This window comes from Geotrypetes seraphini, chromosome 8 (genome assembly GCF_902459505.1).
Source record: "Geotrypetes seraphini chromosome 8, aGeoSer1.1, whole genome shotgun sequence".
In the NCBI taxonomy this organism is placed as follows: Eukaryota; Metazoa; Chordata; class Amphibia; order Gymnophiona; family Dermophiidae; genus Geotrypetes; species Geotrypetes seraphini.
The window spans coordinates 133,241,153-133,259,570 of NC_047091.1; the positions used below are offsets into that span (position 1 = coordinate 133,241,153).

The following is an 18,418-nucleotide window of genomic DNA, read 5'->3' on the forward strand; positions in this document are numbered from 1 at the left end:
CCTCATTTCACTTGCATTATAAAGTACTGAGGATGCCATCTCTCCCCAATCCCAGGTCCTAAAGTCTAAGACAGTAGCGCAAACTAGTGCTGCCAGATTCAGGAAAAAAAATTTCGATTCGATTCAGCCTATTGAATTGGTTTATTGATTCGATTTTCCTGCCCAATTGGGTGTTTTTTTCAAACATCCTGGTGGGTTTATTTTATAGCTTTTTCACCCCCCCTTTGGCTTCTCCTAACCACACTGGCACTGTGGTGTAAATAAAACAAAGAAACAAAAGAACTTTTCCTCTCTCTGTTAAATCCTAGCTCACGTTTGCGGTCTAACACCAGCTCTGGCAGGATACACATTTCAAATCTGACATATTGTAATCACAAAACAGAAAATAAAATTAGTTTTTCTACCTTTTTGTTGTCTGGTTATTTTTCAAATCTTGTTGGTCCAAGGCTCTGGTTGTCTTCTGATAACTTGCTTGCCAGGGTCTCCTTCTTTCTTCTTTCTCCGTGCTAACCATCCAACTGCCATCTCTGTCCTCCCCTTCCGTTTCCCTTCCCTCCCCCGGATGTCTGGCATCTTTCCTTTTTTTGTCTCCCTCCACAGATCCACCTTTTCTTAACTACCCTTTCATCCAGCAGCTCTCCCTCCTTCCCCATCACCCCAGGGTCCACCATCTCTCCCTTTCTTTACTCAACTACCCTCCTAACCAGTATCTCTATCCCCCCTCCACACCATCCCTTGTGTCCAACTTCTCTCCCTTTTTGTTCCTTCCCTCCCTAAAACCCATGTCCATCATCTCTCTCTCTCCTCTATTTTCAGACCCATTATTTCTTCCCACCCAAAGTCCGGCATATGCACATCTCTTTGAACCCCTCCCCCTTCCCTCCGTGTACTTCTACACCAGGGCCCCCCTCCCCTGAAGGCCTGTCCCCCCCTTAAAGGTCTGCATCCCACCCCTGAAGGCCTGTCCCCCTCTTGAAGGCCTGCCTGCCTGCACCCCTTGAAGGCCTGCCCCCCAGAAGGCCTGTCCCCCCCCTTGAAGGCCTGCACCGCCCCTGAAGGCCTGCACCCCCTCGAAGGCCTATCCCCCCCTTAAAGGCCTGCCCTCCTGAAGGCCTGCACACCCACCGAAGGCCTGCACCCCCCAAAGGCCTGTCCTCCCCTTGAAGGCCTGTCCCCCCCTTTAAGGCCCGCACCCCCCCCCGAATGCCTACATCCCCCTCGAAGGCCTACACCCCCCTCGAAGGCCTGCCCCCCCTTGAAGGCCTGCACCCCCCCCGAAGGCCTGTCCCCCCCTTGAAGGCCTGCCCCCCCTTGAAGGCCTGCACCCCCCTCGAAGGCCTGTCCCCCCCTTGAAGGCCTGCCTGCCTGTCCCCCCCCCTTGAAGGCCTGTCCCCCCCTTGAAGGCCTGTGCCCTCCCTGGAAGGCCTGTCCCTCCCTAAGGACTGCACCCCCCCCCCCCCGACGGCCTGTCACCCCCCCCCCGAAGGCCTGCCTGTCCCCCTTGAAGGCCTATCCCCCCCGAAGGCTTGTCCCCCCTTTGAAGGCTTGCCTGCCTGTTCTCCATGAAGGCCTGTCTCCCCCCCTCCACAAGGTCTGCCTGCCCCCCCCACTACCTCGAAGGACCGCTCGGCACCACCACCACGAAGCACTGCTTATTCACCTGGCCTCCCCGCTTCATTTCCCTGGGGAAACAGCCTGCAGCAAGATCGCGCGATGCCAGCGATCTTTGCTTGCTTCGGCTGTTTCCTCCGCCGCGGTCCCTTCAAAGGAGGGGCGGGACCGTGGCGGAGGAAACAGCCGAAGCAGGCAAAGATCGCTGGCATCGCGATCTTGCTGCAGGCTGTTTCCAGACGCGACACCCGGCACAGGGGGTGGGGAACCGGACCGGACCAGTAGCACCCCCTCAGGGCTTGGCACCCGGGGCGGACCGCCCCCCACACCTCCCCCTTGGTACGCCACTGCATCCTGCTTGTCCTAGGAGAAAGTGTAGTTACTTACCTGTAACGTAGGTTCTCCGTGGACAGCAGGATAGTCAGCCACACAACCCACCCGCCTCCCCATACGGCCGACCCGTCCACAGGTAGGAACATCCTGGGGATTAGGGGGAAGCAGGGGGAAATGGGTAGGGCTCGGGCATGCCCAGTGGGGCCCGGGCACTGCACGTGCTCAGAGAAAAAAAAAATCTCTCTGAGCTATTGGAGAGCTTATCCGCAAATTGGGAGCTGTTGGGACAACACCCATATGTGGCTGACTATCCTGCTGTCCACGGAGAACCTACGTTACAGGTAAGTAACTACACTTTTTTGTCTCCTGTGCAGTACTCAAGTTGCCCGGGATATTGCAATAATTTAGTGTCAATCCTAGTGTTGAAGTCTTGAAGAAGGAGCCTTCGGCTGCAGCCAGTGGAAGGAAGCCACAAGTACAGTAGCCAATGAAATGAGAGCAAAGGAGGAGGGTTAGCCCAAGAGAGCATATTTACATAAATGGGTGATGCCACAGCTTTGCAGGGATATAAGAAGGAAGCGATGTCTCTTCTTACCAGTAATCTCTTTGCAGCTGAAAGTTGAGCTCTGCTGGTCCCTCTTGCACCATGTCCTGGGCTCTTCTGCTCCTCACACTCTTCACCTGCTGTGCATGTAAGAGGCAGATTCATTCATTCTGAGTAAAACAAATTATGCTGGAAATAAAATGATGGCTGTATCCTTACTAGCTATTATTAATATTATTATTATTCTGGATTGTTCAGTTCCTCTTTTCATGTGATGGTATTTGTGTTGTAGATGTCAGCTGTCAATCTGTGGTGACTCAGGAATCTTCCCTGTCTGCATTTCCTAGAGAGACTATCAGTATAACCTGCAGAATGAGTGGAGAAGCTGTGGCTACGTACCCATCCTGGTACCAGCAGAAACAAGGACAGGCTCCAGGCCTGCTAGTGTATAGTAGCGGCAGCAATAGTAATAACAGACCCTCCGGGGTCCCCAACAGGTTTTCTGGTTCCATATCTGGCAGCTTTGCCTATTTATACATCAATGATCTGCAGGCAGAGGATGAAGCCGATTATTACTGCGGCCAGTATGATGGCAACATGCATTTCCACAGTGACACAAGGCTGGGGAAACTGAGACTTAAACCTCCTTCCTCTGGCCCCACTTCCTGATTTCAAGCTTTCACCAACCACACTGTGACAGGCAGAGCAGACATCTGATCAGCTGATGAGCTGCTGTTTGTGATAAAATAATCAGTTTTTCTCTTTTGATGTCCCTCCTTCCTCTCTCTCTCTCTCTCTCTCTGCAGCAGAGATCATTCTTGTTTGTCTCCCCTCAGTCATGTCTACTTTTATTTTTTTATATTTTCTATTTATGAAATTTAAATCAAAACTTTCACAATATGTCGTGGTACAGAAAGCAAAACTGAAAAATGATTAATTGGACATAGGAAAATAAGCTAAGTACATTTTCCTTTTGCACCATAATCCACAACTGTGGTGGAGAAGCATGATAGGAGCAATCATAAAGTAAAAAGATGTCAAGGATTCCTTTGTGAAAAAAATGTGAGAAAAAGAATCTCCCAAGCCCCAAAAAGGAAACTGTGTTCAGGGAGAGAGATTGCCCACAAGAACAGTTGGAGTAAAACAATTACTCGCTTAAGATGATCCTAAATAAATGAAGGATAATTTATAAAGAGAGCCCTCAGTCACACAACCAACCTCCGACCTCCGGAGGAAACGGCTGCCACTGATTTGCACCTAGAAGGTGTCAACTGTGAAACATCCTAGGGCTCTCTGTGAATTTAGTGCTAAATAACACAAAAGTGCTATGGTGCAAACAAATCAAAAACGTGCACTGCGAGCAGTCTCTTCCCCTGAACCAGGGGGGCAAAAGATACAAGTGTCCAAATTCAATCTATTGAAGCCAAAAGAAGATACTTAGCTTCTCTGGTAGGCAGTCAGCAAGTCACCAAACGTCCAACGGGACTCCGTTTCGGGGGAGCACTCCCCCTTCTTCAGGAACGACTGACGCTATGCGGGAGCCTGGAAATCAAAAGGCTACAGCAGATTGGCGATAGTAGAAAATGGCCTTGGGGCTTGGGAGATTCTTTTTCTCATAGTTTTGTCAGCTCCCCATTTTTCGGGTTTTTCTTTGATTCAGAAGGATTCCTTTGTAACATTTTATTTGCTACTACATTTCTATGCAAAGCAGGGTTCTAATGAAGGCGTAGGCACTGCAATCCTTGGCTTATCACGAAGAAAAGAAAAAGTTAGTTGAGATGAGTCATAGAAAACATATACTTCACAATGCACTTGCAAAGATATTTAAGGAGACAAGTAACTCCGATCTGCAAAACTCAAGGACATAGGCGCAAGAATTGCTGCCTCTTCTTTTGAGTAACTGGGGTCTCCACTATGGCCTACTTTATTTAACATTTATTTAGCCCCACTGGGAAGATTGCTGCATAGTTTGAGAGTTAAGTTCTTCATCTATGCAGATGATATTACTATAGTGCTTCCACTTACATCTCTCTCAGGTGAGATTAAAAAAAAACCAAATTTCTTCTTTATTAATTCACATTGAGCAATGGACAACGAGGGCCAAACTCAAACTTAATCCGGAAAAATGAAAATTTTTTTGGGCTAGTCCTTCTGATAATATAAAAGAAAAGATACTACAACTGAATGGTCAAACTTTCTTAATTTCTACCTCTATTAAAATCTTGGGTGTTATATTGGACAGCCACTTAACTTTGGATGATCACACAGATCTATTGCAAAAAAATGTTTCGCAATTTTGTGGAAACTTCGAACGATTAAAAATTTTTGACAGTGTATCATTTAGATTACTGGTACAATCCTCCATTTTATCTGTGCTGGATTATTGCAATATAATATATTTGGGATCTCATAAAAAGCTTCAAAAAAGATTAAGACTCATCAAGAACACGGCGGTCCATCTGATGTTTGGTCTGAAAAAGTATGACCGTGTTACTCCATCTTATCAACAGTTGCATTGGCTGCCTTTTGAGGCTAGAGTGTTCTTTAAATTCGGTTGTATCTGCTTTAAAGTCTTGATTGGTATGGTGCCTACTTATCTGTCCTCATGCTTTGAAAAATATAAACCTATTAGGATTACTCGAGGGCAATATCTATGTGGTATGGCGGTATACAAAAATAAAATTATTATTATTAAATCCAGGACAATTTGAATCTTTAATTTACAAGGCACAGAGGGGAATATATTCAGACTGCAGGAGGCAGGCCGGTTAACTCCTGTGGTCGGTGCTGAGCCCAGATATTCAGTGCTGAGCCCTTTCTGGTCACCGTATCAGTGGAGTAGTGAAGACAGGAGGCGCTTCCCCCCCCCCCCCCCTCCCCGTGCAGCATAAGTAGGATGATTGATTATGCCATGATTATGCCGGTATTAATAACTCTGTATTGTAACACCACTACAGAAGCCCCTGTAACTCTGTATAGAGCCCATGTATTGTAACACCTCACAGAAGCTCTTTGTAACTCTGTATTGTAACACCTCTAAAGATGCTCATGTATTGTAACACCTTTGGAAAAGCTCATGCATACCGCTCTGAATTGACTCCTCAGTCATTGTAGCGGTATAGAAGCTCACAATAAACTATTGCACACACAGGACCCAAGAAGCAGGCAGAGCTCCAAAGTCTCCATGCGTGGTTGAGACAATGGTGGCGAGATAAGGAAGTTAGGAACTGGGCAATATTTTGGGAAAGGGGAAGCCTCTTCTGAAAGGATAGACTCTACCTTAACCAGGCTGGTGGCACAAACATTTTAAAAGAGCAACTTTTAAACTAAAATGAAAGGGGAGAGAGCTGACAGTTGCCCACGAGCACATGGTTCAGTATAGAGTATACTTGAAGGATACTATTGACACAGGGCATTTAGAAATTCCCAATAGAGAGCTTTCAACAATAGTGAAAGAAAGCCTGGAGAGTTTATGAGAAGCTATAAGCAACTTATAGAAGCAAGGAAAAACCACAATTTGAAATGTCTGAATACAAATGCTAGAAGCTTAAAAAATAAGATGGAAGACCTGGTGAAAGGAGGACAATCAATGGGACACTGTGGGGTTCATAATCAAAATGAAAATATGTCCAAAAACCCGCCCAAGTTGGTACAGGTCATCCAAGTGCTGATAATTGAAACAGGATTTTTGGACTTATCCAGGGACTTTTTTGGCCTCAGAATCCTGCTGTGCACCTAGAGATCAAAGGGGCATTTTTGGAAGAGTGGTTAGGATGGGAGGTGGGCGGAAGGTCCTGCAGTGATAATCGAAGCTTTGACGAGACTTCCTCGTCAAATGGAGAGAGAAAGAAAGAAGGGGCAGGGTGAAAGAAAGAAAGAAAGAAGTGTGGCACGGAGAGAGAGAAAGACAGACATACAGAAAGAAAGGGAGGCATGAAGAGAGAATGAAAGAAAGGGCAGGGTGAAAGAAAGAAAGAAAGAAATGGGGTATGGAGAGAGAAAAAAAGAAGGGGGCAGGATGAAACAAAGAAAAAGTGGGGGAGGGAATGAGGTCTGGAGGAGAGGAAGCATACAGGAGGCTGAAAGAAGGGAAGAAATATTGGATGCACAGTCAGAAGAATAAAGTACAACCAGAGACTGATGAAATTACCAAACAAAGGTAGGAAAAATGATTTTATTTTCAATTTAGTGATCAAAATGTGTCCTTTTTGAGAATTTATATATGCTGTCTAATTTTGCACTATGGCCCTCTTTTACTAAACCGCAATTGCGTATTTTAGCGCAGGGAGCCTATGAGCGTCGAGAGCAGCGTGCGGCATTCAGCGCAGCTCCCTGCGCTAAAAACCACTATCGCGGTTTAGTAAAAAGGGAGGGGGTATATTTGTCGATTTTTGTATAGTTGTTACTGAGGTGACATTGCATAAAGTCATCTGCCTTGACTCTGAAAACCTGCTGAATATAAATGATAATTAACATTTTCTCTGCGTACAATGTGCTTTGTGTTTTTAAAATTTTATTGTTTGTAGATCATTTTGACTTGGCCACAAAGGTAAGGGGGAGGCAGGGGAGCTGCTGAAAGACATCTAGTAATCCTTGCAGGCTTGACTGTGCAGGGAATTATTTTTGTAAAATCATGTTTTGTTATGTGACTGGCATTATTTAGACTTTAATTTCTATGAATGAATAGTATGAAAATGCTATAAAATTACTTGCTTGTTTTTATGTGCGTGCGCTGAAGGAAAGTGGAGAGAGAGTGGGCTGAGGATGCTGAAGGGAAATGGGGAAGAGAGAGTGGGGAGAAGACCCTGATTTATAAATTGACAATTGTACAGAATATTGTTTCTTTTTATACTTTAATATAATAAGTTCAATATAAAACAATTCAAGGCTTGTGTGGATGGAATCAGGTGGTTTGCGGGGATGGGGACCGAGCTTACGGGGATTAGTCTAATAAAATGGTATTTTTTTATTTCTCATTATTTGTTTTATTTTTATTTGTTAATTTGTAAAGTGGTGATTGTTATGTATCAGTTTTTTCAAATTTACATCTACTGTCTTTATATTTTGCACTGTATTAGAGGACATGTGTTACTGTTTTTGTGGTGTTGCATTGTATCCAGGGTCTGGTGTCTTGGCGGTTCAGTTTAACTTTTGTTTACATATTTCTATTTTTAGCTTGTGATTATTCCATATTGGGCATAGGTGTATCTCTGTTCTGTGTGTATGAAAAGAACTTAGTTTTCAGTTGGCATTGACTGCAGGATCAACTGACTGCGGGATCTGGCTTGTTTAGTTTTACAATGTATGTGTTGGTGTTCTAGTGCTCACTGCAGTGTTTAAGATGCTGCCTTTTCTTGTTGCGCGATATGTGGATTGTTACTAAAAATCATATTTTTCATATAGATGGGCGGGGGGGTGTCAAAAAATGATGGGCCCCGGGTGTCACATATGCTAAGTACGCCACTGCATCTGACTTTTCTTGGGCTCCGGAAACAGAACAAACAAAAGGGAAGAGAAATGTCCTTTCAACAGTATCTTTATTCCTTAAGGGGCTCATAATAATAATTTTTAAAATTGTACAGAAAGTGGCCTAAGTTGGTACTTGGACGATCAAAAAGACAGATCGTCCAAGTACCGATAATCAAAGCTGGTTTTAGACGTCTCTAAAATCAGCTTAGGCATTTACGCCTTCTTTTGATAGGAAGTCTTTCTCATTTCCTTCCATATGTAGGGTTACCAGACATCCGGATTTACCCGGACATGTACTCCTGTTGAGGACATGTCCAGGGGTCTGGATGGCTTTTCAAAACCCAGCACTTTGTCCGGGTTTTGAAAAGCTTTGTCGGGTAGGGAGGAAGTCCGCGCATGCATGGCCATCATGCAATGACACTATGCGTGCGTGCGTGTGACGTCATCACGTAGCATCCGCGCATGCGCGCAGGCAGCGGGGGTGGGGATGGGCATGGCTAGGGATCCGGATTTTCTGAAAGGAAAATCTGGCAACCCTATCCATAGGGAACTACACCCTGGGAATCTCGGCCTGATCCAGCCTTATTCTCCAGGCTTCAGTCTCTCTCTCTCGCTTTACTTTCTACTCCCTGCTTTCTGAGGGAAGAGTTTTTTATGGAGCTTATGAAACCAACCCCCACCCTTTCCAGAACACACTCCTTATTTTCAGATGGGGCCAGGACTTTTCTAGCTGGGCCCACTTTTCTTAAAAGGGAAATGCTACATGACAATGCCCCTCTATTAGTGCTGCCCGATTCAGAGAAAAAACTTTTTGATTCTATTCAGCCTATTGAATCGATTTCTCGATTCGATTTTCCTACCCAATTGGGTGGTTTTTTTTAAAATGTCCTGGTGAGTTTATTTTGAAGCCTCTTTCCCCCCACCCCACCCATCCCCTTTTTGCCCTCTCCTACCCAGGATGGCGCTGTGGTGTAAACAAAATTTTTAAAAAAGACTTTGCGTCTCACCCTCCTTTACTAACGTGTAGCGTGGGTTTTAGCACTAGCAGCGGGAGTAACTGCTGCGACACTCATAGAATTCCTATGAGCATTGGAGCAGTCATCACCACTGCCGGCGCTAAAACCCACGCTACACGTTAGTAAAGGAAGGGGTCCGTTAGGTCCTTCCTAGCTCACGCTGTCTATCACCAGCTCTGGCAGGATGCACATTTCAAATCTGACGTATTGTAATTACAAAACAGAAAAAAAAATTAATTTTCCTACCTTTTATTTTCTGGTCATTATTCAAATCATGTTGGTCCCAGGGTCTGGTTCTCCTAGGACAAACAGGATGAGTCAGCCACATATGGGTGTTGTCCCAACAGCTCCCAATTTGCGGATAAGCTCTCCAATAGCTCAGAGAGAGATTTTTTTTTTTTCTCTCTCTCTCTCTGAGCACGTGCAGTGCCCGGGCCCCACTGGGCATGCCCGAGCCCTACCCATTTCCCCCTGCTTTCCCTTAAGCAGCCACCAGCTGGATCCCGATGAGTGGTGTCTCAACCCAGCGGCGACGAAGAAGATCTTCAGCACCTGGGGCACACCGAGCATCGACCTGTTGGCAACCGAACCGAACTCAAAATACTCGACCTTCTGCGCAAAGAGACCAACCCATCGCCGTCTCAGTCCCGACGGTCTGTCTGTGAGTTGGAACCACGGACTCTTATACGCCTACCCGCCATACCCTAAGTCCTGCAGAAGATCCTTCAGGACAGAGCAACGATGATCATGATTGCCCTGTCCTGGCCCCTGCAACCATGGTTCCCGTTCCGGCAAGGGATAGCGGTTCACCCACCTCTCCCCCCTCCCGATCAGTGCAGTTCTCATAACACAACGCGGGAACCTTACCCTCCACCACGACCTGCGTTCCTTAGCCCTGACCGCATGAATGATGAGAGGATGAACCTAACACAAGACGTGGAGCACACACTTATGGCAGCCAGAAGACCTTCAACCAGAAAACGCTATGGGATTGAAATGGAAAAGGATCCGCTACCGGTGCACAGACACGCAGCGAGACCCCTACAACTGCCCCATACCAGACATCCTGCAGTACATACTGAGCTTATCTCAGTGGGACCTAAAACCCACTTCCATCAAGGTCCACCTAAGTGCAATCGCGGCATACCACACTGGCCTAGACAACAAACCAGTGTCGAGGCATCCAGTAATCACAAAATTTCATGAAGGGACTGTCCAATCGGCACCCACCGGTCAGACCACCACCTGCTGCACAGGGAAGTGTGTGTGTGTGGGGGGGGGAATGCTGCTTCTGCACAGGGAAGGCCTGGAAATGCTGCTGCTGCACAGGGAAGTGTGTGTGTGTGTGTGTGTGAGGAAATGCTGCTACTGCACAGGGAAGGGCGGGAAATGCTGCTCCAGCACAGGGAAGAATGGGAGGGAAATGCTGCTGCTGCACAGGGAAGTGGAGGGGACGGAGAGGGAAGGGGCCTGGGAGCAATCTTGGTTTGCTTTGGGGGAGGGGAGACAGAAAGGGGCTATGGAGAGACAGAAAGACAGGCAGGCAGGCAGCGCATTGGAACGAAAGACAGACACACAGAAAGACAGCGGGCAGGGAGAGAGACAGAAAGAAAGAAAGACAGACAGACAGGGTGCCAGAGAGAGAACCAGAAAGAAAGAAGGACAGACAGTGGGAGGGAGAAAGACAGAAAGAAAGAAAGAAAGGAAGAGAGAGACAGGGGCAGGGAGAGACACAGAAAGAAAGAAAGACAGACAATTATTCTAGCACCCGTTAATGTAACGGGTTTAAACACTAGTGTTTATCATAATCACAAAAGTAAAATAAAACAGTTTCTTGATCATATGTCACTTTAGCTATAAATTACAATATCATTATTAAGATTTAGCTAAAAGGAAAGATTTATAAGCTATAAAGAGTTTTACCTCATGCAAAATTGTCATTTCTTTAATAAGACATTAACTATTTTTTTCTGAGGCCTCCAAATACCTACAGATCCAAAATGTGGTCTTGCAAAGGGTTTGAGTTTGAGACCACTGTTCTAGAGTGTCATTCCATAGACTAGTTTCTCGCAAACTCTCCAGAGCCGCAGTACACTAAACTCGGGGCCGCAGCTGTAAGGCATCCGGAAGTGCATGGACATCAACACAATGATGTCATATGCATACGTGATGTCATCACATCAACATCCAGCTGGGGCCTTGTGCCATCAGAGGGGGGAGGGGGGTGATGGAAGAGGAGAAGCTCATAGAGGAGGAGAGGCGCCAGCTGACTGCCTACAAGACCTGCCTCTCTCAGTCAGCTGATGTCTCTCCTCCTCATCAGCGTCTTGCGGCACACTGGGAATCTCGCCATGGCACACAGTTTGCGATACGCTGCTATAGATTGAAGAAAGTGAAATACATTTTAAATCCACATCAGGTTATAGCAGAAGGAATCCACCCCACCCCTAGCCACTAGGTAAATTTGGGGACAGAACTTGCCATTTTCTGCAATCTGATACCGATACAGTCTAGCAAAGTTATTTTCCCTGAGAGCTGTGACCTCTTTCCTAAAATGGGCAAAGTTCTGTACCCATGTGTTCAACCTGACTGAATTATCCTTCCCATAAATGCCATCTCCTGTTTTCTATTGGCTCTCATCCACTTGAGTTATGGGCGTATTGCAATGTTTGTGGTACTCGCAGGGCTGCTAATAGGAAAACATTGAAGGAGCTTCAGCACACACCTAGCAGCATTTCCTTGCATTAATGAAAAAGATTATGGTAAGAGCCAATGAGAATAGAGCTGATTTGCATGGAGGTGGAGCCTTACTACAGCTAGCCTGAAGAAAATGATATAAGCAGAGGCCAAAGAGAGAAGTGGAAAGTTCTGCCTGCCTGCTTAGGATCTTCTCACAATGCTCTGGGCTCCGGTAACAATCCTGATAGGTGCCTGGTGTGCAGGTAAGAAAGCAGCACCGTTGGAGAAAGAGACTCATGCAGTAAATGCTGTTTTGGCACCTCAGCAATTTTTTTCTTCTTCTTTTAGGTGTTAGCTCCCAACAGCTGACGCAGCCACCCTCAGTCACAGTGACCCCAGGACAGAATGTTGAGATCACCTGCACCTTGTCCTCTGGTTTCAGCATTACCAGAGACAGAGTTCGATGGTACCAGCAGAAGCCTGATGGTGTTCCCCGATTTGTGTACCATTACTACACTAGTAGTGACCAAGGCAGGGGGCAAGGCATCCCCGAGCGATTCTCCGTTACCCCTGACACCTCTAAGAACCTCTGGAAATTAGTTGTCCAGGGGGTGCAGAAAGAGGATGACGCTGTTTATTACTGTAACAGCTGGTACAGCAGCACTTTGCACAGTGATACATTCTCACAGCACATGCAGTTAAAAATCTGCTCCAATTCTTGTAGCTGAGCTGAATGTCACAGTTGAGGGAGGAAGTGAAGGCTGCAAATTGCTCCTGTTACATTCAGCTAATTCGTACTGCAACTCTGCAGAGAGAAAATTATTCTGAGCTGATGGGGAAGAGCTATCCTTGATCTCATGAATCCGAGTGAAGGACAACAGAGCAGGAGATGAATTTATGCAAAAAAAAAATAAAATAATAATAATAAAAAGTTCAAAATAAACACAATTAGACAGTTTTATGGACAGAGATAGGGCTTTAAAAAATTGTGAAATACATATGCACATACATGGAAGGTGTTCATGGGGCTGGGGCTGGAGTTGTTCACTTATGTTCGTACTTTGGATTTTCAAAAAGTAGGTGTGAAGGGCTGTAAGGAGGTTCCACAGTCCGTTAGTCAAGCTGTACCTCTGCAAAGAGAAAATTATTCTGAGCTCATGGGGATGAGTTTCAAGTTTATTAGGATTTTATATGCCGCCTATCAAGGTTATCTAAGCGGTTTACAATCAGGTACTCAAGCATTTTCCCTATCTGTCCCAGTGGGCTCACAATCTATCTAACGTACCTGGGGCTATGGAGAATTAAGTGACTTGCCTAGGGTCACAAGGAGCTACCCTGGATGTCATGAATCCGAGTTATAGAAAACAGAGTGAGAGATGAGTTTCAACACAGAAAAGTACATGGGTTTTATGATCACAAATAGGGCTTATAAAAGTTGTGGAACAGATATGCAGATATATGGAAGGTGTTTATGGGGCTGGAGATGAGGTGAGAATGAACTTATGTCCATACTTTGGATTTCCAAAAAGTATGGGGGGTGGGGGTGAGTGTGTGGTGCATTGGTTAGAGTTACAGCCTCAGCACCCTGAGGTTATGGGTTTGAATCCCACACTGACATGATCGAGACGTTCAAATATCTTACGGGCCGCATCGAGGCGGAGGAAGATATCTTCTTTTTCAAGGGTCCCACGACAACAAGAGGGCATCCGTTGAAAATCAGGGGCGGGAAACTACGAGGTGACACCAGGAAATTCTTTTTCACTGAAAGAGTGGTTGATCGCTGGAATAATCTTCCACTACAGATGATTGAGGCCAGCAGCGTGCCTGATTTTAAGGCCAAATGGGATCGGCACATGGGATCTATTCACAGGGCAAAGGTAGGGGAGGGACATTAAGGTGGGCAGACTAGATGGGCCGTGGGCCCTTATCTGCCGTCTATTTCTATGTTTCTATGCTCTTTGTGTCCCTGGGCAAGTCACTTAGGGCTAGATTCACTAAGCCCACCTTTGTTGGGCGATCCATGGCCGAGTCTTGCCGGGCGACCAATTCACTACAAATCCTCATGCAAATTAATGTGATCAGAGGCACACCCCATAGCGACCCCACAGATCGCTGCAGAGTGATCCAGGCACATGCACAGACCGCACAAGCGAGGTCAAAACAAATGCGGTTTTGAGTGGACATTAATGGAACAGAACATACTTTAGCCAGATAACAGAACACGCTGCAGCCAGATATGGAGCAGAACACGTTTTTAACCCGCAGTTTAAAACCACATGTTATAACCATGGGCTCGCACTGCAGGGACAGGGCAGCAGAGAGCAGGAGAGTCAGCAGCGACTGGTCCTCAGCAGGTGCTTCTTTATGGATTGGCCAGCCCAATCGGTGTTCCTTCTTCTGTTTAGCGAATCGCTGCCTTCCTACTTTGCATACCATTTCCCCTCATTTACATGGGCGGATCGGATAGGGTGGGAGGTTGATCAGCCAGGAGGTTAGTGAATTGGGTCAGGGTCGGGGAACGCTCACAAACTGGTCGGGACACGTTCGGTGAGCTTAGTGAATCTAGCCCTTAACCCCCATTGCCCCAGATACATTAGTTAGAGTGGGAGTCTGCCAGGACAGTTAGGGACAAATGCTTGAGTACCTGAATAATTTGTAATCCGCATAGAATTGTATAATATGTGGAACATAAATTATTTAAAAAAATAAAGTTTCTATACCATCTAATTCCTAGGCGGTTTACAAATATGCACATACATAATAGCTAAAACACAAGAAAGGAACAAAACATCTAAAATTTAAATGCACAGTACAGTAGTTCCTTCAACAGGACAAATCAGACCCTATATATAAAAAAAAGCATTGACAAACAGTTGTGTTCTGAGGAGCTTCCTAAATGTTCCTCTATCAGCGCATTTTCTCAACTACCCTACCCGTGAATTCCATAATGTCACTCCAGCACAACACAAGGTCATTGCGCAAGTTTCAACCTATTTTGGATTAGCATTAGCCTTTAACAAAGCAGACTTTTCAGAACGTAGCAATCTTTTAGGCTAAGTAATTATCTTACTCTTAAAATACTCTGGGATTGTACCATACAAAAATTGATGACAAATCATTGCAGCCTTGTACTGTACTCCAAATGCTACTAGCAACCAGTGTAATTTCTGAAGCCAAGGTATAATTTAGACATATTTCCAACAGTGGCCAATCTAGGATACACCTGGCAAGATCCCTCATTTCTTTTGGTTTTAGATTAACCACTTGACGTATCATTATGCCAATACTGGTAAAAATATCTTTCTGATGAATTTCTCTTAATGTGACTGGCAGTCCATACCCACAGCACTCAGTCAGTAGCAAATCCATTTTTGTACCTTTGCCAGCTGGTCTTTAAATTTCTGTTCTTAACATAAAGTTCGTACAACATTCCTAATTACAACTGCAGGGCCATGTTCTTTGGAGTTATAAAGAGAAGAATGACTGAGACTTGTAAGCAAAGGCTGCAGCTGCACTGCTTTCCTCTGGCTTCGCTTGAGTGTCTGTTTTCCCTCTTGAGATTAATGGGTGTCTGGAAAATTCCTGAAAATGAGGACAGGCACTACTGCTGTCCACCAGGGGTCACTATAATTATAGATGCTGCATGTGGAGCTCCTCACAAAAGGCTGTTTCGTTCCAGTCTGTCACATATGGTTTGCATTGGTGTGCATGGCAGCTGCATCATCACTCACAGCTGTGACCACAATGTGGAGCAGCCAGAGCTGAGGTCAGGAAACTGTGTCTTCTTCAGAAGAGGAACAGGGTGGCGAGAGCTCCTCTTATTACCCTATGAGTGCACTGAGAAGCCAGCAAGAGTTCCATCCTTTCAATCTAAATAAGAACACAAAGAAAGCTATGCTGAGTCAGACCAAGATCCATTGAGCCTAGCAACCTGTCTCAGATTAGGGATTAGGAGACAGAAAATGTTAGTTAGTTTCCTTTTCTCCCCAATGAGCTCAGATGGGTTACAGGTTAACATACATAATACAGTATTTCCCCAAAATTCACGGGGGTTACGTTCCAGGAACCCCTGTGAATTTCAAAAAGCTGCAAATACAGTTTTTAGGCAGGGGAGACAGGAGAGGGCAGCCGGAGCGCCGGCGAGTGAAGGAAATCACTCACTGTATGCTCCGACCGCCTCTTCCTGTACTAAAGTCGGGCCTCACCAATCAGGAGCTGCTTTGACATGCAGCTCCTGATTGGTATTCCTAGATTGTATGCTTGGGCTTTTGCAGTTATGGTAGTTGAGTCCCAGTGTAGTGAGGGACAGGTGCAGTTGCAGTGCTCTTTGCGGATCCAAAGGGGTGCCATTTTGGAGGCGTATAGTTGTAATTTGTTGACGGACATCCAGTTTTTGATTTCTGAGAGGCAGTTTAAGAGTTTTGTGATCTTAGCATCATGGTTTTCTTCTAGCAGAAGGTATAGTTAGATATCATCCACAAAGGAGTGAATCTGTATTTGGTATTTGTAGCTATGTCTAGGACAGGTCTAATATAGAGATTGAATGATAGGGGGGATTCTGCTGCCGAAGAAATCTGAGAAGATAGTTTGTGGGATTATTCAGAAACAATCCTCAAATATACACAAGAATCCCACTATAGGGTGCTCATCAACAGAATGGAGGATAAGAGGTCTCAAAAACCAACTTGGCTAAGGAATTACACCCATACCAAGTCTCAATGGTTCAAAGTTTCCATCACTGACCCTCTGGCCTCCTCCTATTATTAATCAACTTATTTCTTACTGATTCATCAATTACTGATTCTCTCTCCTTATACACCTCCCAGAGGACTTCGTTCCTCAAATAAGTCACTCTTCTCCTCCACTGTTACCCTTCTCCTCCACTGTCAATTCCAGACTTCGTTCCTTTCATCTAGCTGCCCCCCTTATGCCAATGCCTAGAATATATTACCCGAGTTTGTCCATCAAGCCACTTCCCTTGTTTAAAAGCAGACTTAAAACCCACCTTTTTTATATAGCTTTCAATCCTTAACCCTACTCATCTGGCAGCTAGCTGATTAACCGTTCCCCTTAACTGTATCCATGATATCCTGTTTGTATGTCTTGCCTGTTTAGATTGTAAGCTCTTTCGAGCAGGGACTGTTTTCATACTCTTTGTGACTCTGTATAGAAACATAGAAACATAGAAATCGACGGCAGAAAAGGGCCGCGGCCCATCAAGTCTGCCCATACCATTGACCCACTCCCTGACTTTTACTCCCCTAGAGATCCCACGTGGATATCCCATTTTCTCTTAAAATCTGACACGTTGTTGGCTTCAATTACTTGCTGAGGTAGCTCGTTCCAATGATCGACCACCCTTTCGGTGAAGAAGTATTTCCTGGCATCACCATGAAATTTCCCTCCCTTGACTTTCAGCGAGTGCCCTCTGGTGACCGAGGGCCCTGTAAGACAGAAGATATCATCCTTCACCTCTATACGTCCCGTAATATACTTAAAGGTCTCAATCATGTCTCCCCTCTCTCTTCGTTCTTCCAGTGAGTACATCCGCAGTTTTTTTAGCCTTTCTTCATACGTGAGATCCCTGAGCCCCAAGACCATCTTGGTAGCTGTTCGCTGAACCGACTCAATTCTCAGCACATCTTTCCGGTACTGTGGTCTCCAGAATTGAACACAATACTCCAGATGAGGTCTTACCATGGATCTGTACAGCGGCATTATGACTTCAGGTTTTCTGCTGACAAAACCCCTACGGATGCAGCCCAACATTTGCCTTGCCTTGGACGAAGCCTTCTCCACTTGATTGGCAGCCTTCATATCATCACTGATGATAACTCCCAGATCACGTTCCACCATGGTCCTGGTCAAGGTTTCACCATTTAGTGTATAAGTTCTGTGTGGATTTTTTTTCCCTAGGTGCATCACTTTACATTTTTTAGCATTGAAGCTTAACTGCCAAGTTGACGACCACTGTTCCAGCTGTCGTAGGTCTTGTGTCATATTGTCAGGCACACTGCTTTTACCTACTATGTTGCATAGTTTGGCGTCATCGGCAAACAGTGATACTTTTCCTCTGAGCCCTTGGGTCATATCTCCTATGAATAAATTGAATAGAATCGGCCCTAAGACGGAGCCCTGTGGTACTCCACTCGTCACGGCTGACGTTTTGGACGGGGGTACCGTTTACCATCACCCTTTGAAGTCTACCGCTTAGCCAATCCTTAACCCATGTAGTGAGTGTATCCCCTAATCCCATCGATTTTAGTTTGTTCAACAGCCTACGGTGTGGGACGCTATCAAAAGCTTTGCTGAAGTCCAAATATATCACATCCAGGGACTCCCCGGCATCCAGATGACTAGTCACCCAGTCAAAGAAGTCAATCAGATTTGATTGGCAGGACCTTCCCCTGGTAAATCCGTGTTGGTGTGGATCACGTAGATTTTCTTCGTCTAGAATTTTGTCGAGTTTCTGTTTGATCAGTGTTTCCATGAGTTTGCACACTATGGATGTGAGACTCACCGGTCTGTAATTTTCTGTTTCTGTTCTGCAGCCTTTTTTGTGTAGTGGAATTACGTTAGCCGTTTTCCAGTCCAGGGGTACTCTTCCCGTGCGCATGGAAAGATTGAAGAGCACTGATAGTGGTTCAGCCAGAACATCACACAGCTCTCTGAGCACCCTGGGGTGTAGATTGTCTGGTCCCATGGCTTTGTCTACTTTGAGTCTTGAAAGTTCGTAGTAGACGCTACTGGGCGTAAACTCGAAATC

At 45.6% G+C, this 18,418-nt stretch overlaps 1 protein-coding gene and 3 gene segments (V, D, J or C); all 4 read left to right on the plus strand.

The window, feature by feature from the left end:
- LOC117365993 overlaps positions 1-18,418 on the plus strand; it is a 227,617-nt gene that overhangs the window by 95,221 nt on the left and 113,978 nt on the right.
- LOC117365992 overlaps positions 1-18,418 on the plus strand; it is a 193,058-nt gene that overhangs the window by 44,975 nt on the left and 129,665 nt on the right.
- The window catches only part of LOC117365995 (immunoglobulin lambda-1 light chain-like), a 121,984-nt gene continuing 106,111 nt past the window's right edge, over positions 2,546-18,418 (plus strand). Inside the window, exons 1-2 of the mRNA XM_033957010.1 lie at positions 2,546-2,636; positions 2,781-3,093. Coding sequence (XP_033812901.1) covers positions 2,591-2,636; positions 2,781-3,093 — 359 coding nt within the window. The 5' untranslated portion in view covers positions 2,546-2,590. The remainder of the gene's footprint in view (positions 2,637-2,780; positions 3,094-18,418) is intronic.
- On the plus strand, positions 11,802-12,442 carry LOC117365997. The segment is given in 2 exon segments: positions 11,802-11,915; positions 12,001-12,442. Coding segments are annotated over 2 exon segments (426 nt in total).